At 64.6% G+C, this 14,999-nt stretch overlaps 2 protein-coding genes across 4 annotated transcripts in view; one reads left to right on the top strand and one right to left on the bottom strand.

Annotated features, from left to right (window-relative positions):
• Positions 1–1,256: 1,256 nt before the first annotated feature.
• On the top strand, positions 1,257–6,555 carry LOC109294168 (testis development-related protein-like). The gene is made up of 4 exons (XM_019512463.1): positions 1,257–3,490; positions 4,075–4,161; positions 4,996–5,093; positions 5,353–6,555. The coding sequence occupies exons 1-4, from the start codon at positions 3,404–3,406 to the stop codon at positions 5,654–5,656; spliced, it is 576 nt and encodes a 191-aa protein (XP_019368008.1). The 5' UTR covers positions 1,257–3,403; the 3' UTR covers positions 5,657–6,555.
• Positions 6,556–8,376: 1,821 nt separating this feature from the next.
• Positions 8,377–14,999, bottom strand: part of FAM110D (family with sequence similarity 110 member D) — a 16,030-nt gene continuing 9,407 nt past the window's right edge. Inside the window, exons 1-3 of one of the 3 annotated variants that reach the window (XM_019512460.1) lie at positions 14,304–14,315; positions 13,476–13,490; positions 8,377–10,210 (exon numbers count right to left, since the gene is read on the bottom strand). In XM_019512460.1, the coding sequence (XP_019368005.1) occupies positions 8,827–9,897 (1,071 nt within the window). In that variant the 5' untranslated portion in view covers positions 9,898–10,210; positions 13,476–13,490; positions 14,304–14,315 and the 3' untranslated portion in view covers positions 8,377–8,826. Of the gene's footprint in view, positions 10,211–10,404; positions 11,960–13,475; positions 13,491–14,303; positions 14,316–14,999 lie in introns of those variants that run through there. The other 2 variants (XM_019512461.1, XM_019512462.1) reach the window with 2 other exon arrangements.

The following is a 14,999-nucleotide window of genomic DNA, read 5'->3' as shown; positions in this document are numbered from 1 at the left end:
TCCGGCCACTCGCTCTGACCTCATCATAAAGCAACCACTTCCGGCATGGCGGAGTACGCTCAGTGCGCATGCGGCGGAGGACCCCGGGTGGGAGGGGGGAGTGAGTAGTGCTCAGTGCGCATGCGGGGAGGACCCTGTGTGGGAGGGGGAGTGAGCACTGTGGCTCCGCCTCCTGTCCTCTGACTCCCGGCCCTGCTGCAGCCGCGTCTGGGGTGGGGCACGGCGCGTGGTAACGCCGCCCGGGCAGCGAGGCCCTGTGGGCAATGGGGACACACGAGAGCGGGATCGGGGCCCGGGGAACCCCCTGGTCAGGCCCAGTCGTTGTCCTGTAGCCTCTGCTCCCTGGGACAGGCCTGTCTATGCCCCCGGAATCGGGGTCGCTGCCCAGCAAAGAGCCAGGAGCCTCCCTCCCTTTGGATGAGGGGGCAGTGGGCACCGCCCAGGGGTCCAGACCCCTGCCACAGCCTCCTTCCTGGTCCTGTAGCAGACGGCCAGTTTGGCCAGGGCCCGGGGCGTCGTCCAGGGGGTCCTGGGCCCATCCTAATAATCCGACCCAGGTGCTGTGCTGTTACGAGGGTGCAGGGAGCTTCCTTGCCTGTTCCCAAGCTGCCCCGGCTGCAGCCCCTGCCTCGGGCACAGCTGCAGGGAAGGTGGGGTAGGGTTCACACCCCCACTCCTTCCTCGAGTGCCGGCACACTGCCTGCACGGGGCTGGGCCCATGGAAACGAAGCCGCAGGATGTAATTCCATCGGTGGGATCACGTTGCAGCTCAACACTGATTACCGGCCAGTCACTGCAGAGCGTGACCCCGAGCACTGGGTTTTGGTGGCAGCTGGTCCTTGAGGATGGGTGGGAGCCCAGGGCCCCTCCGCCCGCAGCCAGGAGTGACCCGGTGGGACTTTTGGCAAGAGAAAAGCGTGAGCCCCCCTCTCTTGGCTGAGGTTCAACGCATGGCATGGCTTACATTTTCCCTGCAGTGGAGTTGGATGAGGCAGGAGAAGAGGGGTGTGAACCCTACTCCCCCGTCCCTGCAGCTGTGCCCGAGGCAGGGGCTGGAACCAGGGCAGCTTGGGAATGAGCGAGAAAGCTCCCCGCACCCCCATAACAACACAGGAGCTGGGTCGGATGATACGATGGGCCCTGCCATGGCCCGTGACCCCCTGGACAACCCACCCGGCTCTGGCCAAGCTGGCTGTCTGCTACAGGACCAGGAAGGAGGCTGTGGTGGAGGCCCTGGGCAGGGCCCACTGCCCTAGCGTCCTATCTAGTGGGGTCAGTGCAGAGGGGAAACAGAGACTCCTGGCCTGCAACAAGGGCTGGGTCGCAAAGGGCCCGGGGATGCGGTATCCTCCCTGCACTGAGGCGTCTGGGGCTATTCCTGTGTCCACAGCTTCTGACCCCAGAGGTGGCCTGGTGTGAAGGACGGGTCAACTCCATGCATAAGACCGCTGAGAGAGACATGCAGGTAATGATCTTTCACCCCCATGCTGAAGACACGATAGCCCTGGAAGGAACCACGCGCAGCCTGTGTCCGCAGCGCTCTCAGCGGGGCCAGCCTCAAGCCCATCCAGCATGTCACTCCTGCACAGGCATCGATCTCAGAGGCAAGGCAGTGAAGGCAACCCGGGGCTCTCAGAGTCTCGCTCTCCGGGGCATTGAGGGGGTGGCTGGGGCACCCTCTGGAGAGGAAGGCTCCCTGGGGACCTACAGAGCAGTACAGACACCTCCGTGGGGAGCAAAGCACTCAGGGAGCAGGGCTGACTCCTCTGCACGTAGCCAGAACCAGGCTTTCATGCTGAGGTCCAATGCACCAATGCTAAGGAGGACACCTGGCCCCATACGATACAGAGTTTGATGGGAGCTGCTGTTCCTCCACCTGCCGTCCTGGGCAGGGAGCATCCTTGGCGATAGCACTTGCTTTGGGGGAGCAGATTCTCGTGCAGCGTACATGGGCCGACCGTTGCTCATACCCAAATTTTGCCTTATATATTTTGGGGGATGGCAGCCGCATGCCATCAGAAATGTGCCCCCTCTCCACCACGCTGGGGCCAGTGGGGCACAGGGGGAAGTCTCCCCATTCCCTGCCCAGCACACCATGGGGCAGGAGGTCGATGGTGTGACCAGTGAAGGGGGTTGAATCTCTTGGAGAAGCATGGCCACGTGGCAGGGGTTTTCTTATGGGTACTGCTGTGCTGAGCCGCGAGTTCTCAGCAGGACCAAGCTGCAGCAGGGCTGATGTGGGCACAATGGCTAATAATGTGGATTCATACACTGAAGATACACCTGCCAATCCACCAAAAAGAGCAGCCGGCACTGCGCCCGCGATCACATTACCCCGCTGGGCTGGGAATCAATAATACATACAGCCCTGGAGCACGGCGGATGGGGCTGTGGTGCTAACACACTGCGGGCAGGCATGGCTCAAGGAGGCGGTACGAAGGATGAAGACCCCTTTGCACACCAGCTTGAAGGTGCCTGCCACGCCACGGCACCAAGACCCCACCCCACGTCCCTCTCCTGCCCATCTAGCCCTCACCAGCCCCGAGCACCCATCTGCCCAGTGGCGCGCGCACGGAGAAGCCAGCAGGCGGTAACCGAATCCACAGCCGAGCAGAGCTGGTTTTGGGCTCCTAAGGAATAATTTAGCTGCCAGAGGCTATTTCCAGCCAGTTACCCAGATACCGTGTTCCAGGCGTGCAGTCTCCGCTGGCATCGGTTACCAACTGCAAATAATGAAGCATCACCCAAGTGCCAAGCTGAGCAAGGAGGGGGGGGGTCTATGCAGGACCCTTCATGGGGACAGCTTGGGCAGGTCCCCATGGGAGAGCCCGCAGAAGCAGAGGGGACAGGTAACAGGCCAGAGACACACCTTAGTTGCTGAGGGACATGGGTGGGTACTGAATGGCCCTGTGAGAATGGAGGAAGCAGGGGGTTGAGGCCCTGGACAAAGCCCTTTTGGGACCAAGGCCGAGGGGCTGGGTCAGGGGCATGAGGCAGCCTGCCCTGGGAGTCCTGAGGGCAAGCAAAGGGCAGGAGACACCCCGGGGTGAAGGCCAGCAGCTCCCCCCAGCCTGGGCCTGGGCCTTGGCAACACGAGTCCACCTGGGATCGGGTTCCTCTTTGTTTCCTGAGCTGCACATTGAAGGAGACACCTGCAATTTTAATGAAGACATCGGATCCCGGCGGGCGGCAGTGGGGACGGGACGAGTGCGCAGGACCCGAGACCTCGCAGACCGCTCAATTTGCCCAGCGTGGAAGTGCAATGGGCACCCAGCCCTGCCCCCAGCGTGCCAGGCACAGGGGCTGAGCCGGACCCTGCACAGAGCCGCCTGCCAGCCGGTGCCCAGAGCCTCGTGCCTGCCGCCCGCAGCCGCGCCCGAGGGCCAGCGCGCCCGGAGCCACCATGACTCAGGGCTTCTGGAGACTCTACAAGTCCAAGGTGCTGCAGACGCTGGGCAGCGAGGAGCCGGAGGACGAGTTCAAGGAGGAGGTAGAGACTTCCTGGGTCCCGTGCAGTGGCCCACCGCCCCCGTCAGCAGCGCTGCTTGGATTTCCCCCGCTCCAGGCTGGGCTCTGCCTTGGCACTAACAAGCCCCAAAGCAGGTGGCTTGAAGCATCTGGCATAGGGGTGGGAGGCGAGGGGGGCGGATCAGCTCACCCTGATGGGCACGGGCCCTGCAAGGCACCTCCTGGACACAAAGGATGTGTGCCCGGAGCCTGGGGGAGGACTGCGGGCAGACCCCTGGCTGGTGCTCTCCTACAAGTCCGGGTCCTGGGTCGTGCAATGGGGAGAGACCCAACTCCCGTGCCCAACTAGCAAGCTTAGGGACAAAGAGCAGTGAAGACTCGGGGCATGAAGATGCCCCGGGGGCTGGCTGGGGCAGTTGGCCTGCCCTGTCGACACGTCCCAGCTGGCTGCATCCAAAGGAAGAGCGGGAACCGGCTGAGGCACAGGGCAGCCGGTGGGTGGCAACGAGGAGATGCTTGCAGGGGTGACGAGACTCTGCCCCCAAAGCCCCAGTGCTCGCACCCCGTCCCCGCGGCCCCACAGCTGACAGTGCCTTTCTGTTCCAGAGCGACAACCCCGAGCTGGTGGAAACGGCCGAGGCCCCGGTTTTGACAGAGGCTGGAGCAAACCCCGTGGCCCAGCTGGCACGGAGGGTAAGAGCTCCCATCCCATGCACCCCCAGCCCACGAGCTCCCGGCCCCGGCGCCAGTTACCTCCAGTCTGGGGGAAGCTTGGCAGACATCTCTATTGAGATGGGTCTGCCCAGGGAGCTCCCTGCCACGGTGCAGCAGCCAGAGGAGGCCAGATGTAAACCAGGGGCACAGACAGCATCAGCCTTACCTGGCACCGCGGTGGCTTGGGCTCTGTCTCCACTAGGGACGGGATGCTCTGTGCAAGCCCCTGTCTTCCAACTATAGAGCAGCAGGCAGGGCTCAGGACAGTGCCAGGAGGTGAAGGCACCTACCCGGGGGCATTAACAGAGCAGTCAATGGGGTACAGCAATGGCAGCTCATCCTGCCCAGGCCCAGGCCCTTCCACTCCCTGCATTAGCGCCGGCAGGTGTGTCCGTTCTCTGGGCACCCGGCGGAAGAAGGGATCTTAAAGAAACCAGCTCCCTCCCGCAGGAGAGGGCCAAGGCCCTGCAGCCAGAGCAGAGCCCCACGGGGCAAGGAGGCGGTGGCTGGGGGGGAGAAGGCGAATGCAGGTGATGAGTTTCTGTCCTCCCAGCTCCCAGGGCCCGGCCACTGGGGTGGGCGCACCAGTGAATATAGAAGCAGGGGCCGTGTCAGGCCCCTGCGTGTGCTGTGTAGCCCTGAAGAGCCAGGGTGCAAGGCGCTGTATGCACCCAGGGGCTTGCTGAAGCCTCGTGGCCCACGGCTCCTGCCAGCTGCCCCGGGGTGCTCTGTGCCAGCTGCACGCGCAGGGAGCCGGGTTGCGGGTGGGAGCTTTGCTGCTGGCAGCTTCCCACCCCGCTGTCCTGCCCGCAGGTCCAGGGAGCCAGCGCCAAGAGCTGGAGGACCTTCTCGTCGCTCTTCAGCAGGGAGGACGAGCACCAGCTGCTGACGCCCGAGCCCTGTGCTGACCAGTAAGTGGAGCCCCGCTGCGCTGGAGGGGCGTTTCTGGAGGCAGAGGGGCGGTGTGGTATTGGGGTAAGGGCTCCTTTCCCAGGCAGCCTGGGCTCCCCCAGGCTTGCTGCGGTCCTGTCCTCCAGGACACGCTCCCCTTGCCCCTGCTCAGAGCCAGGCCCCTGCCACATGCTCTGTCTGGGATCTTCCTCCCCGGCGTGTGCGTGGAGAGGCTGCCCTGCCCCGACCCTCACCCGCTACCCCGTCCCTCGCTTCCAGCCCCCTGGCAGCCAAGCCAGCAGAGCTGCCACCGTCCGAGAGGAAGGCCTCTGGCTTCTGGGACATCTTCGCCACCAAATGGCAGCAGACCACCGTGCTGGACAAGAAGGGCGCGCAGTCCGAGTACGGCAAGCCCATGGGTGAGGATGCCACTGGGGCGGCCGGAGAAGCCCTGAGCGACGAGGCCGCCTACCCCAGCAATGGCAGTGACCTCCGGGATGTGGAGGAGGGGCCGTTCCGCTGGGGCCTCCTGGCCAGCAAGCTGGCCGAGATGCGGAATAAAACCCCCTCCAAGAGCAACTAGGGGAGGAGGCGCAGACGATGGACAGCCCCTGCAAAGACTCCCGCAGCACTGCCAGGGGCAGGTCTCCCCTCTCCCCCCTCCCAGACCGCCCCTGAGAGCTGTGGGGCTGGGACAGGACCATCCAACATCAGGTAGCTGCTCCCCCGACCCTGGAAATGAGAGCGGCATCGTCTCCCAGGCTCGACCACATTCCCTGCCCCGTCCTTGGCACCGTATTGGCAGCATCACCGTTTGAACAAGGCACTGGGATGCCGGGGTCTCCTCCCCGCTAGGACATGGCAGCCTGCAACCCTCTTTGCAGGGGCTTTGCAAAGCAGGGAGGACGGGCACAGCAGTCACGGGTGGGAGAAACCTCTCACAGCTCGACCCTGAATGGGCAGGAGAGACCGAGAGTATCCCCCTGCCAGTGTCCCGTGGTGCGGTGCCCGGGTCGTGCCCCTGGGGTGGGAGACGTGGGGCCTGACCCCAGCCAGCTCCTCTCCCTGCTAACGGGGCTCTTGCTCCTGTGGGACTCTCACCTACCGAGAGACAGGGAGAGGGGACCAGGTTTTCAGAGCCAGCCCCCTTCACCAGCTGTCTTGAGTGGGTCACCCCAGAACCGAGGCCCTGGGCATACTTTAAAGACTCGTGTCACAGGAGCTGGGCTTCGCTCAGGCACCGCGCTGGAAGCGAGAGCTCCGGCGGGTGCTGATGGGTGCTGGGACCCTGCCCCCCTCCAAGGGGGATGTCCCCAGGGCCACCAGTGCCAGACGGACCCTGGGTGACTCCCCTGAGCACGACCCTGTATTTGCGCAGCTCCGAGCTCCCTCCGCGCGCCAACAGCACTTGTCTTGTGGTCTGCCAGGCGGGCAGGCCGCGTCCCTGCTGCTGTGGTTGTTTAATACTGACACTGTCCTTTTGCGGTGACTTGCAGCGGCTCCGTGTCCTCTCTAGAAATGCAGACGGGCCCACGCTTGGCGCCGGCTCCAAGGGGCCCTTCTTGCGCGGTGCGGGCTGGGCGTGACTCCCCGCTCTCCCACGCTGCAGCAAAGGCACCTGCTTGTGCAGGTGGTGCTGCTCGTTTAAGGCCTTGCACGCAGCTTGGCAGGGAACTCAAACCCAGGCAGGAAGAGCCCCAGGCAGGGGTGGTGCAAGGGAAAAGCAAAGGCCCAGCATCACACTGTGGGTGCCCAGGGGATGGGACCCCCAGGCCAGGCCCAGCAGAGGCATCAGCGGTTTCACGCCGCAGGGAGGCAGCGGCTGCGGGCACTAGAGCGTCGACAGAAGCTGTGGCACAGGGTCAGTTGGCCCCTGCCCACCTGGCAGACCAGGGCAGTGTGTACGACACGCTTCGGACATACGTGGTCCCCATGCTGACTGCAGAAGGCCACAGACCCCCAAACTCCCCTCCCCAAGCTCTGTGAAGACGACTGTTGCAGCCCCATCTCCCTCCCACCTTGACGTGTGCACCAGAGACAGCCACCGGCTGCCAGCACTTCCACGGTGCTGGAGGAAAACCTAGGGTATTGCCATCATCACCCAAATGCAGGAGGCTGTGTACGCATGGGTGGGCCTCAGCCTCCTCAGATGCCAGCCGCCCCCTTCGGAAAACGCCAGCTCGTGGCTTCCGCTGGTTTTTGGTGGCGGCAGAAAATACAAAAGCGATTCAATTGCAAAGGACTCCGCAAGCCTGAGGCAGGACGGGTCAGATGCCCTGGGTTCCTCCTGGTGTGCAAATGCTGTGTAGGAGCCCGCACACCTGCTAGTGCTAATAGTGTGTGGTTCCCTTTTGAGGCTTTCACGTGCCCTGCTTGGCTGAGGGGGAGAAACGCTCCCGGTCCAGCCACCTCCAGTAATGTTTGCTGGCATTTCCCAGCTCTGAAGGGTTTGGGCTGGGTATGTAGTAAGGCCCGTCGGTGCTTCCAAAGCTCCAGCTGGTGCTATCATGAATGCGGTCTCGGACACTCTCCCAGGCTCCCTTCCACCCACCTCCTCCTCCCTGCAGCAGCTGGGGCAGATGCAGGGCCTGGGCTCCCAGGCTGCTAGCACCTGCCTCTGGCTGGGGCAAGAAGGGGCTTGTTCCAGGGCTTGGTTTTCCCATTGCTTCCCAAAAACCCTGCCAATGCACCACACCACCTCCCTCTGCTTTAAGTGCTGCCGTGGAAGAGGAGAGCCCCCGGGCCAGGGCCTGCAGTGGCAATCGGCTCTCCGAGCGTAGCATCCCTGGGGCCTGGCTTCTCCCAGCTGGGGGGTCTGGGAGACCCCAACAGGCATCGGCCTGCCTTAGGCTCTGGGTCTCTGCAGCCCCTCGTGGAGGCAGCTGCAGGACGTGGAGGAGGGGGTTGGCAAGAGCAGAGCACGTGGATGCCAAAATCAAAGGCAGCCGTTCTACCCAGCAGGGCAGGGTGGGAGCAGGAGCCACCCACACCTGGAGATGGAGGGCACAGGGCAGGGTAGGATGAGTAACTCCCCGCTCCGAGCGCTCTTGGCAGGCTCCCGGCTGCCTGGGACCTGTGCGGGCTGGTAGCAGGGAGCTCAGCTCCACCTGGCCAGGCCTGGGAGAGGGACTGGGGAGGGTGGGGGGATGAGATCCAGGCTTGGGCCTGCCAACCAAGGGCATCCTTCCCCCAGCGCCAGGTCTCCGGAGAGGGAGGCACTCTCCCCAGCCCGGAGCAGCGCACGCAACACCCTTGGCCCTCAGCAGCAGCCCCCCCGTCAGCCGGGATCGCAGGCAGCAGGACTCCAGGTGCATCTGGTTTTATTCCTCATCCAGAAAACACAGAGAAAAGCCTGGGAGGGAGGTGGCAGCTGACAGAGCCGGCTCTCAAGGGGCAGCATTGCGCCCGCTAAACCCACGGATGAGGCCCCAAGTCCTGCCGGCCCCGGGCCCGTCAGCTCCAGAGAAGGTCCAAGGGCTGCTCCTCAGCCTGCAGCTGTCAGGGGAAACTAGCGGGTTTCGGCTGGGACCAGCCACAGAGACACCTGGGTCCCATCTCGCCTCTATGACCTCCTGTGAGCAGCATGAGACCAGCACGTCGCCCCTGCCGGGGACGCTACATCCAGCCGGTGCCAGGGAGGGCAGCAGGGAGGAACCAGCTCACATCTCCCCCTCCCCAAGTCCATCTTGCCACGAGTCCACAGCCCAATGTCCTGGGCACAGACCCAGCCGGGGCCCTGGCCCGTCCCCACGCTCACACGGTGGACTCCCGGCCGGCCGCCCAGGCCCTCTGGCAGCCGTACAGCCACTTGATCACCCGGGCGTTGCGCTCCACGATGGAGACGGCGGAGCAGAGCCGCGCGCCCGGCTCCCCCTCGCCCCCACTGCCCTGGGACGGGGCGCCCTGGGACCCCGAGCCGGCTGAGCCCCGGCTGCCTGGGTGCAGGGAGGAGGCCACGTCCCAGCCCGCCGGCCCGAAGCGCTCTGCCCCCAGGCCCTCCACCAGGTCCCGGTCCAAGCCGCAGTAGTTGAAGAACCGCTCCTTCTCCGAGAGCGGGAGGGAGCAGCGCAGGGCCAGCGCCGGCTTGGCCCCTGGCAGGGGCTGTCCCAGGCCGGGGCTGGGCAGGGGTCTCTGGGCACGGGCTGAGGCCAGCTCCATGGCGCTGGAGCTGCACGGGGGTCTCCGGGCACTGGGTGACGCCTGCTCCATGGGGCTGGTGCCAGGAGCAAAGAGGCTGCCTCCTGGGCTCTGCGCTCCAGCCACCTCCTTGTCCAGGGGCACCCAGACCATGGCCGTCTCTTCTCTCTCCGGGGTCAGAGGCTCCTCTTCCAGGCCTCCAGAGGAGGGGGACGTGGGGGACTTGTCCCTCAGGGCCCCCTGGAGCAGCCACCGCACCAGGCCGTAGCCCTTGGCGTTCTCCTTGTTCCCCGCCGTGCAGTCCCGCTTCTGCCGGTAGATGACGAGCGAGTCGGGCCTCAGCCCACGCTTGCTGCCGCCACGCCGTGCCACGGGGGACTGCGGGGGCGCCGGGCGGCGGGGGCCGTCCCAGCTCAGCTCCACGCTCAGCTCGTTGCACTGGTGCGGGATGAGGAGGCGCCGGGGGCGAGGGGACGGCCGGGGGGTGCTGCTGCACAGCACGGGCTCCTGCCGGCTCTCGATCACCTGCTGGGTTTTGACGTACTTGGCTTTGTCGGCCTCCAGCCTCTCCACAGCGCTGGGAGAGCGGGCGCCCCTGTCCCCTTCCACCTGCCGGCGCAGGTACTCCGGCCCCCGCGTCAGCAGCCCCAGCGGGGAGATCCCGCTGGCTGGCGATACCGGCCTCATGGCACCGGCCCCCTCGGCTCTCGGGGACACGTGCCCTGACAAGGGGCAGCTGGCAGCAGGGCAGGCTCAGGGCACCATGGCAGGAGCCCAGAGCCCACCGTAAGTCCCACTGCCTTCCTCACAAGGTGGCGGCACGGCTTGTCGACCGCCAGCCGGATGCAAGCAGTCTCCGAGTCCAGCTGGGGCAGGGAAGCACGCTGACACCCGTGTCCACGGGCTGGTGGAGCCCCCTAACCAGATCTCCGCTCCTGCCTGCAGCTGGCAAGGTCCTGTCGGGGCATGGAGCCTGGGTCCCGACAGCTCAGCTCCTCACCTGGAAGAAGAGAAGAGGGATGGGGGTTAGTGATGGGATACTCAGAGCAGCCCCTATGGGCGAGTGCCCTTCCCGGGCAAGGGGCAATGGCTGTTGGGCTCCTGGCTAGAAAAGTACCATATTCTTTCACACGCGACACAAACCCCAGCTGCCGGACACTGGGGTGCATGTTATAAGTGAGGAAATACGGTAACTTCTGTTTTTGCCGGGGAGCCAGGGCTCCCTAACTCCACTGTCTCTCCCCGCTGGCACGCTGCAGAAGCTGCCGCTCAGTCCCTTCCTGCTGCCAGCCAGTGTTTCCAAGGCAAGATCCGCTTTTCTTCATTCTGCTTTTCAAAAGCAAGGCGCGTGCCTTCTGCAGGGGCATATCGTATGCAAGGAAATAGGGTAACTGCCTCCCAGGAGAGCCGCGAGGTTTCCGGATCGCAGCGGAGATGCTCGCGCTGCAGCAAAGCCCCTTGCCAGCGCTCCCGGGGACGTCTGCACCCACGGGCCCCCGCCTGCCCTGCCACGGCTCCACACGACGGCCTGAGCTGGGCACCCATGAGCAGACCCCAGCCTGTTCTGAATTAAGAGTGGGGTCACGGCTCACGGATGCCCCCATTTCCCAGGCCCTGCTGAGCCCCGCTCTTCTGAAGCACGTCCCAGTCGCCACTTGCTAGAAGAGCACGGATTTTGCCAGCCAGCTTCCAGGGAAGTCCTCATGCCCGGGCTACCGGGGCACTGAAGAAAGACCCCACTGCTACAGCCCCTTCTCCACCCCATGAAGCTCTGGCACGAAACCCCGGCTGAGGAGGGCGAGGCGCGGCCTCAGGAAGAGCAGGCGCCTGGGAGGGGGCTCGGGGCAGCGCGGAGGTGAGGAAGGAGCCACTTTCCAGACAGGCCTGAGGTGCAACCCGCCGGGGGCAGGAAGAGGGAAGCGCGGTGCATCCTGCAACCCGCCTGGGCCGCGGCCGACATCCCCGGAGCAGCCGCGACAGGAAAAAATAGCAGAGTTGCCGCCTTATCTTTACGAGCCCAGCGGCTGCCGGACAAAGACCAGCGGGGCCACGGAGGGAGGTGGCTGCCCACGGGCTGAAGGACTCTCACGGCTTCCCCTTTCCCGGCCTTGCGGAGGGAGGCGGTGTAGGGGTTTACGCTTCTTGGGGCCCTCCATGCCTGATCCCCCTAAAAAGGCAGGTTGGGCGCGGCGCGGGATGGAGGGTCTGGGGGGTCCGCTCCTGGGTCCATCCCTGCCCTTTTGCTTCTGCGGGGGCAGGATGGAGGCTTCTGTGCGTGGCTCATGGAGGCCTCCACGTGCTACGGCCGTGTGAACCAGCCCCCTCCGGCCATCTAGGATCTAGCAGGACCAGAGAGCTGCGCTCTGGGTCCTCCTGGGAAGCCCCAAACTGGGACAGGGCGTCCCATCCAAACCAGGCCTCGTCTTACCAGCAACCAACTGGGCTTGGGGAGGGTAAGGGGGAGCTTACTGTAGGTACAAGTCGAGGTCACCACTGGCATCGTGACCCCACGGGCTTAAGAGACCCCTGGGCAGAACGAGCCTCATCACGCTCTAATTGATCACCCAGCGAGGGCGGCCGAGAACAAAGGAGGGGCCGACCCCGGGGTTGGGGCACCGCGGGGCCGGGGCAGTAAATCAGGTGCAGAAGCTGACAGGGCTGAACAGATGGTTTCCTTGAACACAAATGGCTCGGAAGAGCCCCCCCAGTGCATCGGGAGCTAATGGTTAACCAGCTTTCCTGTCCCGGGCACATCTCCCCCCAGCCCTGTGGGATATCAGCAGCCCTGCCCAGACCTCCCAGCCCCAAAGCCGAGCGATGCCCAGGAGCAGAAAGCACAGGGCAGCTGGCGGCGCGTGGGATCAGATCACCCACCCGGCTCCGAGTCCGGCGCCAGCCCCTCCGCTTCCGCCAGCCTCCCCCCAGATCAGAGCCAGCTTCCCTGTCATGAGAAAGCCCCCACGGGCCTGAGATTAACAGCTCTCCACCCCCCAGAAGGGGAGTATGGCCCAGGCATGGAAATACCCAGCTTAGGTGGGCACAGAGAGGCAAAGATCCCTGGGCACCTTCCCTGAACTGCCAGCTCTCCCAGGCACAAAGGGCATTCCCAGGTAGGGACTCGCCGGGCCCCAGACGTCCTGAGTGCAAAGAAAGAGCAAGAATTAAACTCCAGCCAGGGGGGCAGGGAGTGAGTCAGCTGCGAGACCCAGCCCAACTCTGGCCGCGATGGGACCTGCTGGGAAAACAAGCCTTTCCAGTCCCGCGTCTAGGTCTGGGTTTGTCTCAGTGCTGGCCAGAGCCGCAAACCGGCAAAGTCCCGTGAAACCCCAGTTCTTCCAGCCGCCAGGTCAGAAAAACCAGAGGGAAAAAACTCAAAGGGCAGCTCCAGCCCTCAGCCCCAAGGGGCTTGTGACCTGTGCAAAAGGACATCTGGAAATTGTCTCCAGAGTAGCACTTATTTCCTCCCGCGCCCCTGTCTGCCTGCCTGCCTCAGCTGCTCGCACTCAGTCCGAGCTTGCTCTGCACATACAGCCCCTAGCACAAAGTCCCCCACGTCCCAGTAGGGCAAGGAAGAAAAGCATCCCATGAAAATTCAAGTGCAACGTCCCATGCAACTCCATCCAGCCAAGTCCGGTTTAAGGTGAGATAGTGGCTACCCCCACAACGCTGCTACAGCAAGCTGATGCCTCTCCACGCATCACTCAAGCCACACGCAGCTCCTGCGAGCCCAGGCCGGACTGGGACGGTGTCACGCGCTCCCACTGCACGCCCAGTCGCAGCCCGGCTTCGCCGAGAGAGCAAGGCTGGACCCCGCAGAGCTGGTTCCCAGGGCCTGGAGCAGGCCAGCACAGCAGCGAAGCTTTCAGACCAGCTCAGCCACCCCCAGAAAACCAGCAGCCCGGGGGGGCAGCGCCCACCTCTGCCCCGCTGCGCGGGCGTGCTGGCCGTCAGACCTCTGTGGCATTTCCCACGGCTGCCCGGGAGGTCTGACCCCACCGCCGTGCTCCCACGGGGCCTCCCCTCCACCAGGCCAGCTATAAAAAGCGCGGCGCGCCGAACTCCAGGCCTGGCACTACAAATAAGCAGGTTGTGGGCAGACGGGCGCCCGCCCTGCAGAGACGGCTCCTAACCACAGGGCAGCTCCAGCCAGAGCCCCAGCATGGGGTAGCAGCAAACAGGGGCACCCTGGCACCCCCGCACGGATCCCAGCCTGCAGCACCTGCCCCCGAGACCTGCAGCTGGAGCTGGGCAGAGGATGCACTCACCTGGTCCCAGCCTGGCTCCAGCAGAGCTGCCCAGCCAGGAGCTCCCGGCAAACCCAGCCAGCTGGGCTAGCAGCCTGATATAAGCTGCCGGGACTCTCCACCCCCAGCCACCCCTCCCTGCCACCGCAGCCTGCATTAACCCCTGCCCTTCCCCACTGCAGCTGGCCTGAACCCCACACACCCTGCAGCAGCTGGATTAACCCCTCGTGTGCCCTACCGCTCCTTCCCCTCCATGCCCTCCTTTATGCCCAGCCCTCCTGACATCTCTGCTGCCCTCTGCCACTGCGGGAAGCGCCTGGCTGCACCGGCTTCTGCCCTGGGAGCTGCCCTGACCCTGCTAGCCGGCAGCTCCGGTGTGGGCAGGCCCCGTCTCCCCCCACCCCTAGGAACAAGCCTTGCTTTGCCGGTCAAACCTGGAAACCCTTTGAGTGGGGGCCTCTTTGCGCGTACAGCGCCAGGCACGCTGCAACTGGGTCTCTGCTGGGGTTTCTACCTGCTGCTGTCAGGTGGCAGTCACACGCATGCACGCACACGTGGGGTCCCATCCTGCACCAGCTGAAGGGAAACCTCCTCTGATTCCCACCTGGGCTTGGTCTGGATGTTCCTGCCTACCCCTTGCTGTGCTCTGGGGGCCGTGTGGCCGCAGGGGGTTGGTTCCCAGTCCCTGCTGCTGGGTGCTGCTCAGGTCAGAGTGGGTGCCAGGTCAGACCTCAGGAATGGGGCCTGGCTGTTGCTTCTGGGGTCTGGCCGGCCGACAGCCTACGCCGCAGGCACCCCATGGAGGAGACAAAGGGGATACCACAGGGCTGGTATCAGAGAAAGAGCCACGGCAGGGGCTGGTTGGGGGCCGACAGCAGCTTCCCGGCTCCTCGCCCCGTATGGACACCCAAGCCAGACCCCACCTCCCCTCGCACCTCCAGGAGCGGACCAGACCCCCAGACACTCCAGCCCCGAGTGCCCATCCTGCCCCCACCCCCTGCATGAGCTTCCGGTCGTGGCTAAGGATCACTGCCCAGGCCGGGGTGGTGCAGGGATGTAGGGACACCCCCATCTAGACACAGGCCTCAGCGCCTTCAGCCCCCGGCAGCAGAAGAGTCGCTGGTAGGTGGCTCTGTGCTGGCCACAGGAAGGCTTGGGCCTGGCTGCTTCCTGGGGAGGTTTATAAATGGCAGGAAGCGGCAGGAGAATGCGGAGCCAGCGCCAGGGCTATATTTACCTCTGCCCTTTCCCCTGCCTGCAGGGAGGGTGATCCCGGGGGAAACGCCCCCAAGCACCGGGGCACAGCACCCGGGATGGGCTCAGGGAGCCCAGGGGCTCTGTTCCCAGCCCTTCGGCGACTCCAGACTTCGCCCCCCGCTTGGAGAGATGCCACAGAGCCCCCAGGGCAGGACCCGCATTGCACTGTCCACCCATGCCATAACACATGGACGCACACTCACCCCAGACATGTACACTCACTGTAACACACCCCACCACTCGCCATAACACACACACATATACTCATTAAAAACACACACACACACA

This window comes from Gavialis gangeticus, unplaced genomic scaffold (assembly GCF_001723915.1).
Source record: "Gavialis gangeticus isolate Ggan-Ray unplaced genomic scaffold, GavGan_comp1, whole genome shotgun sequence".
In the NCBI taxonomy this organism is placed as follows: Eukaryota; Metazoa; Chordata; order Crocodylia; family Gavialidae; genus Gavialis; species Gavialis gangeticus.
The sequence above is the reverse complement of the archived record's forward strand: the minus strand, read 5'-3'. Positions and strand labels throughout refer to the sequence as shown.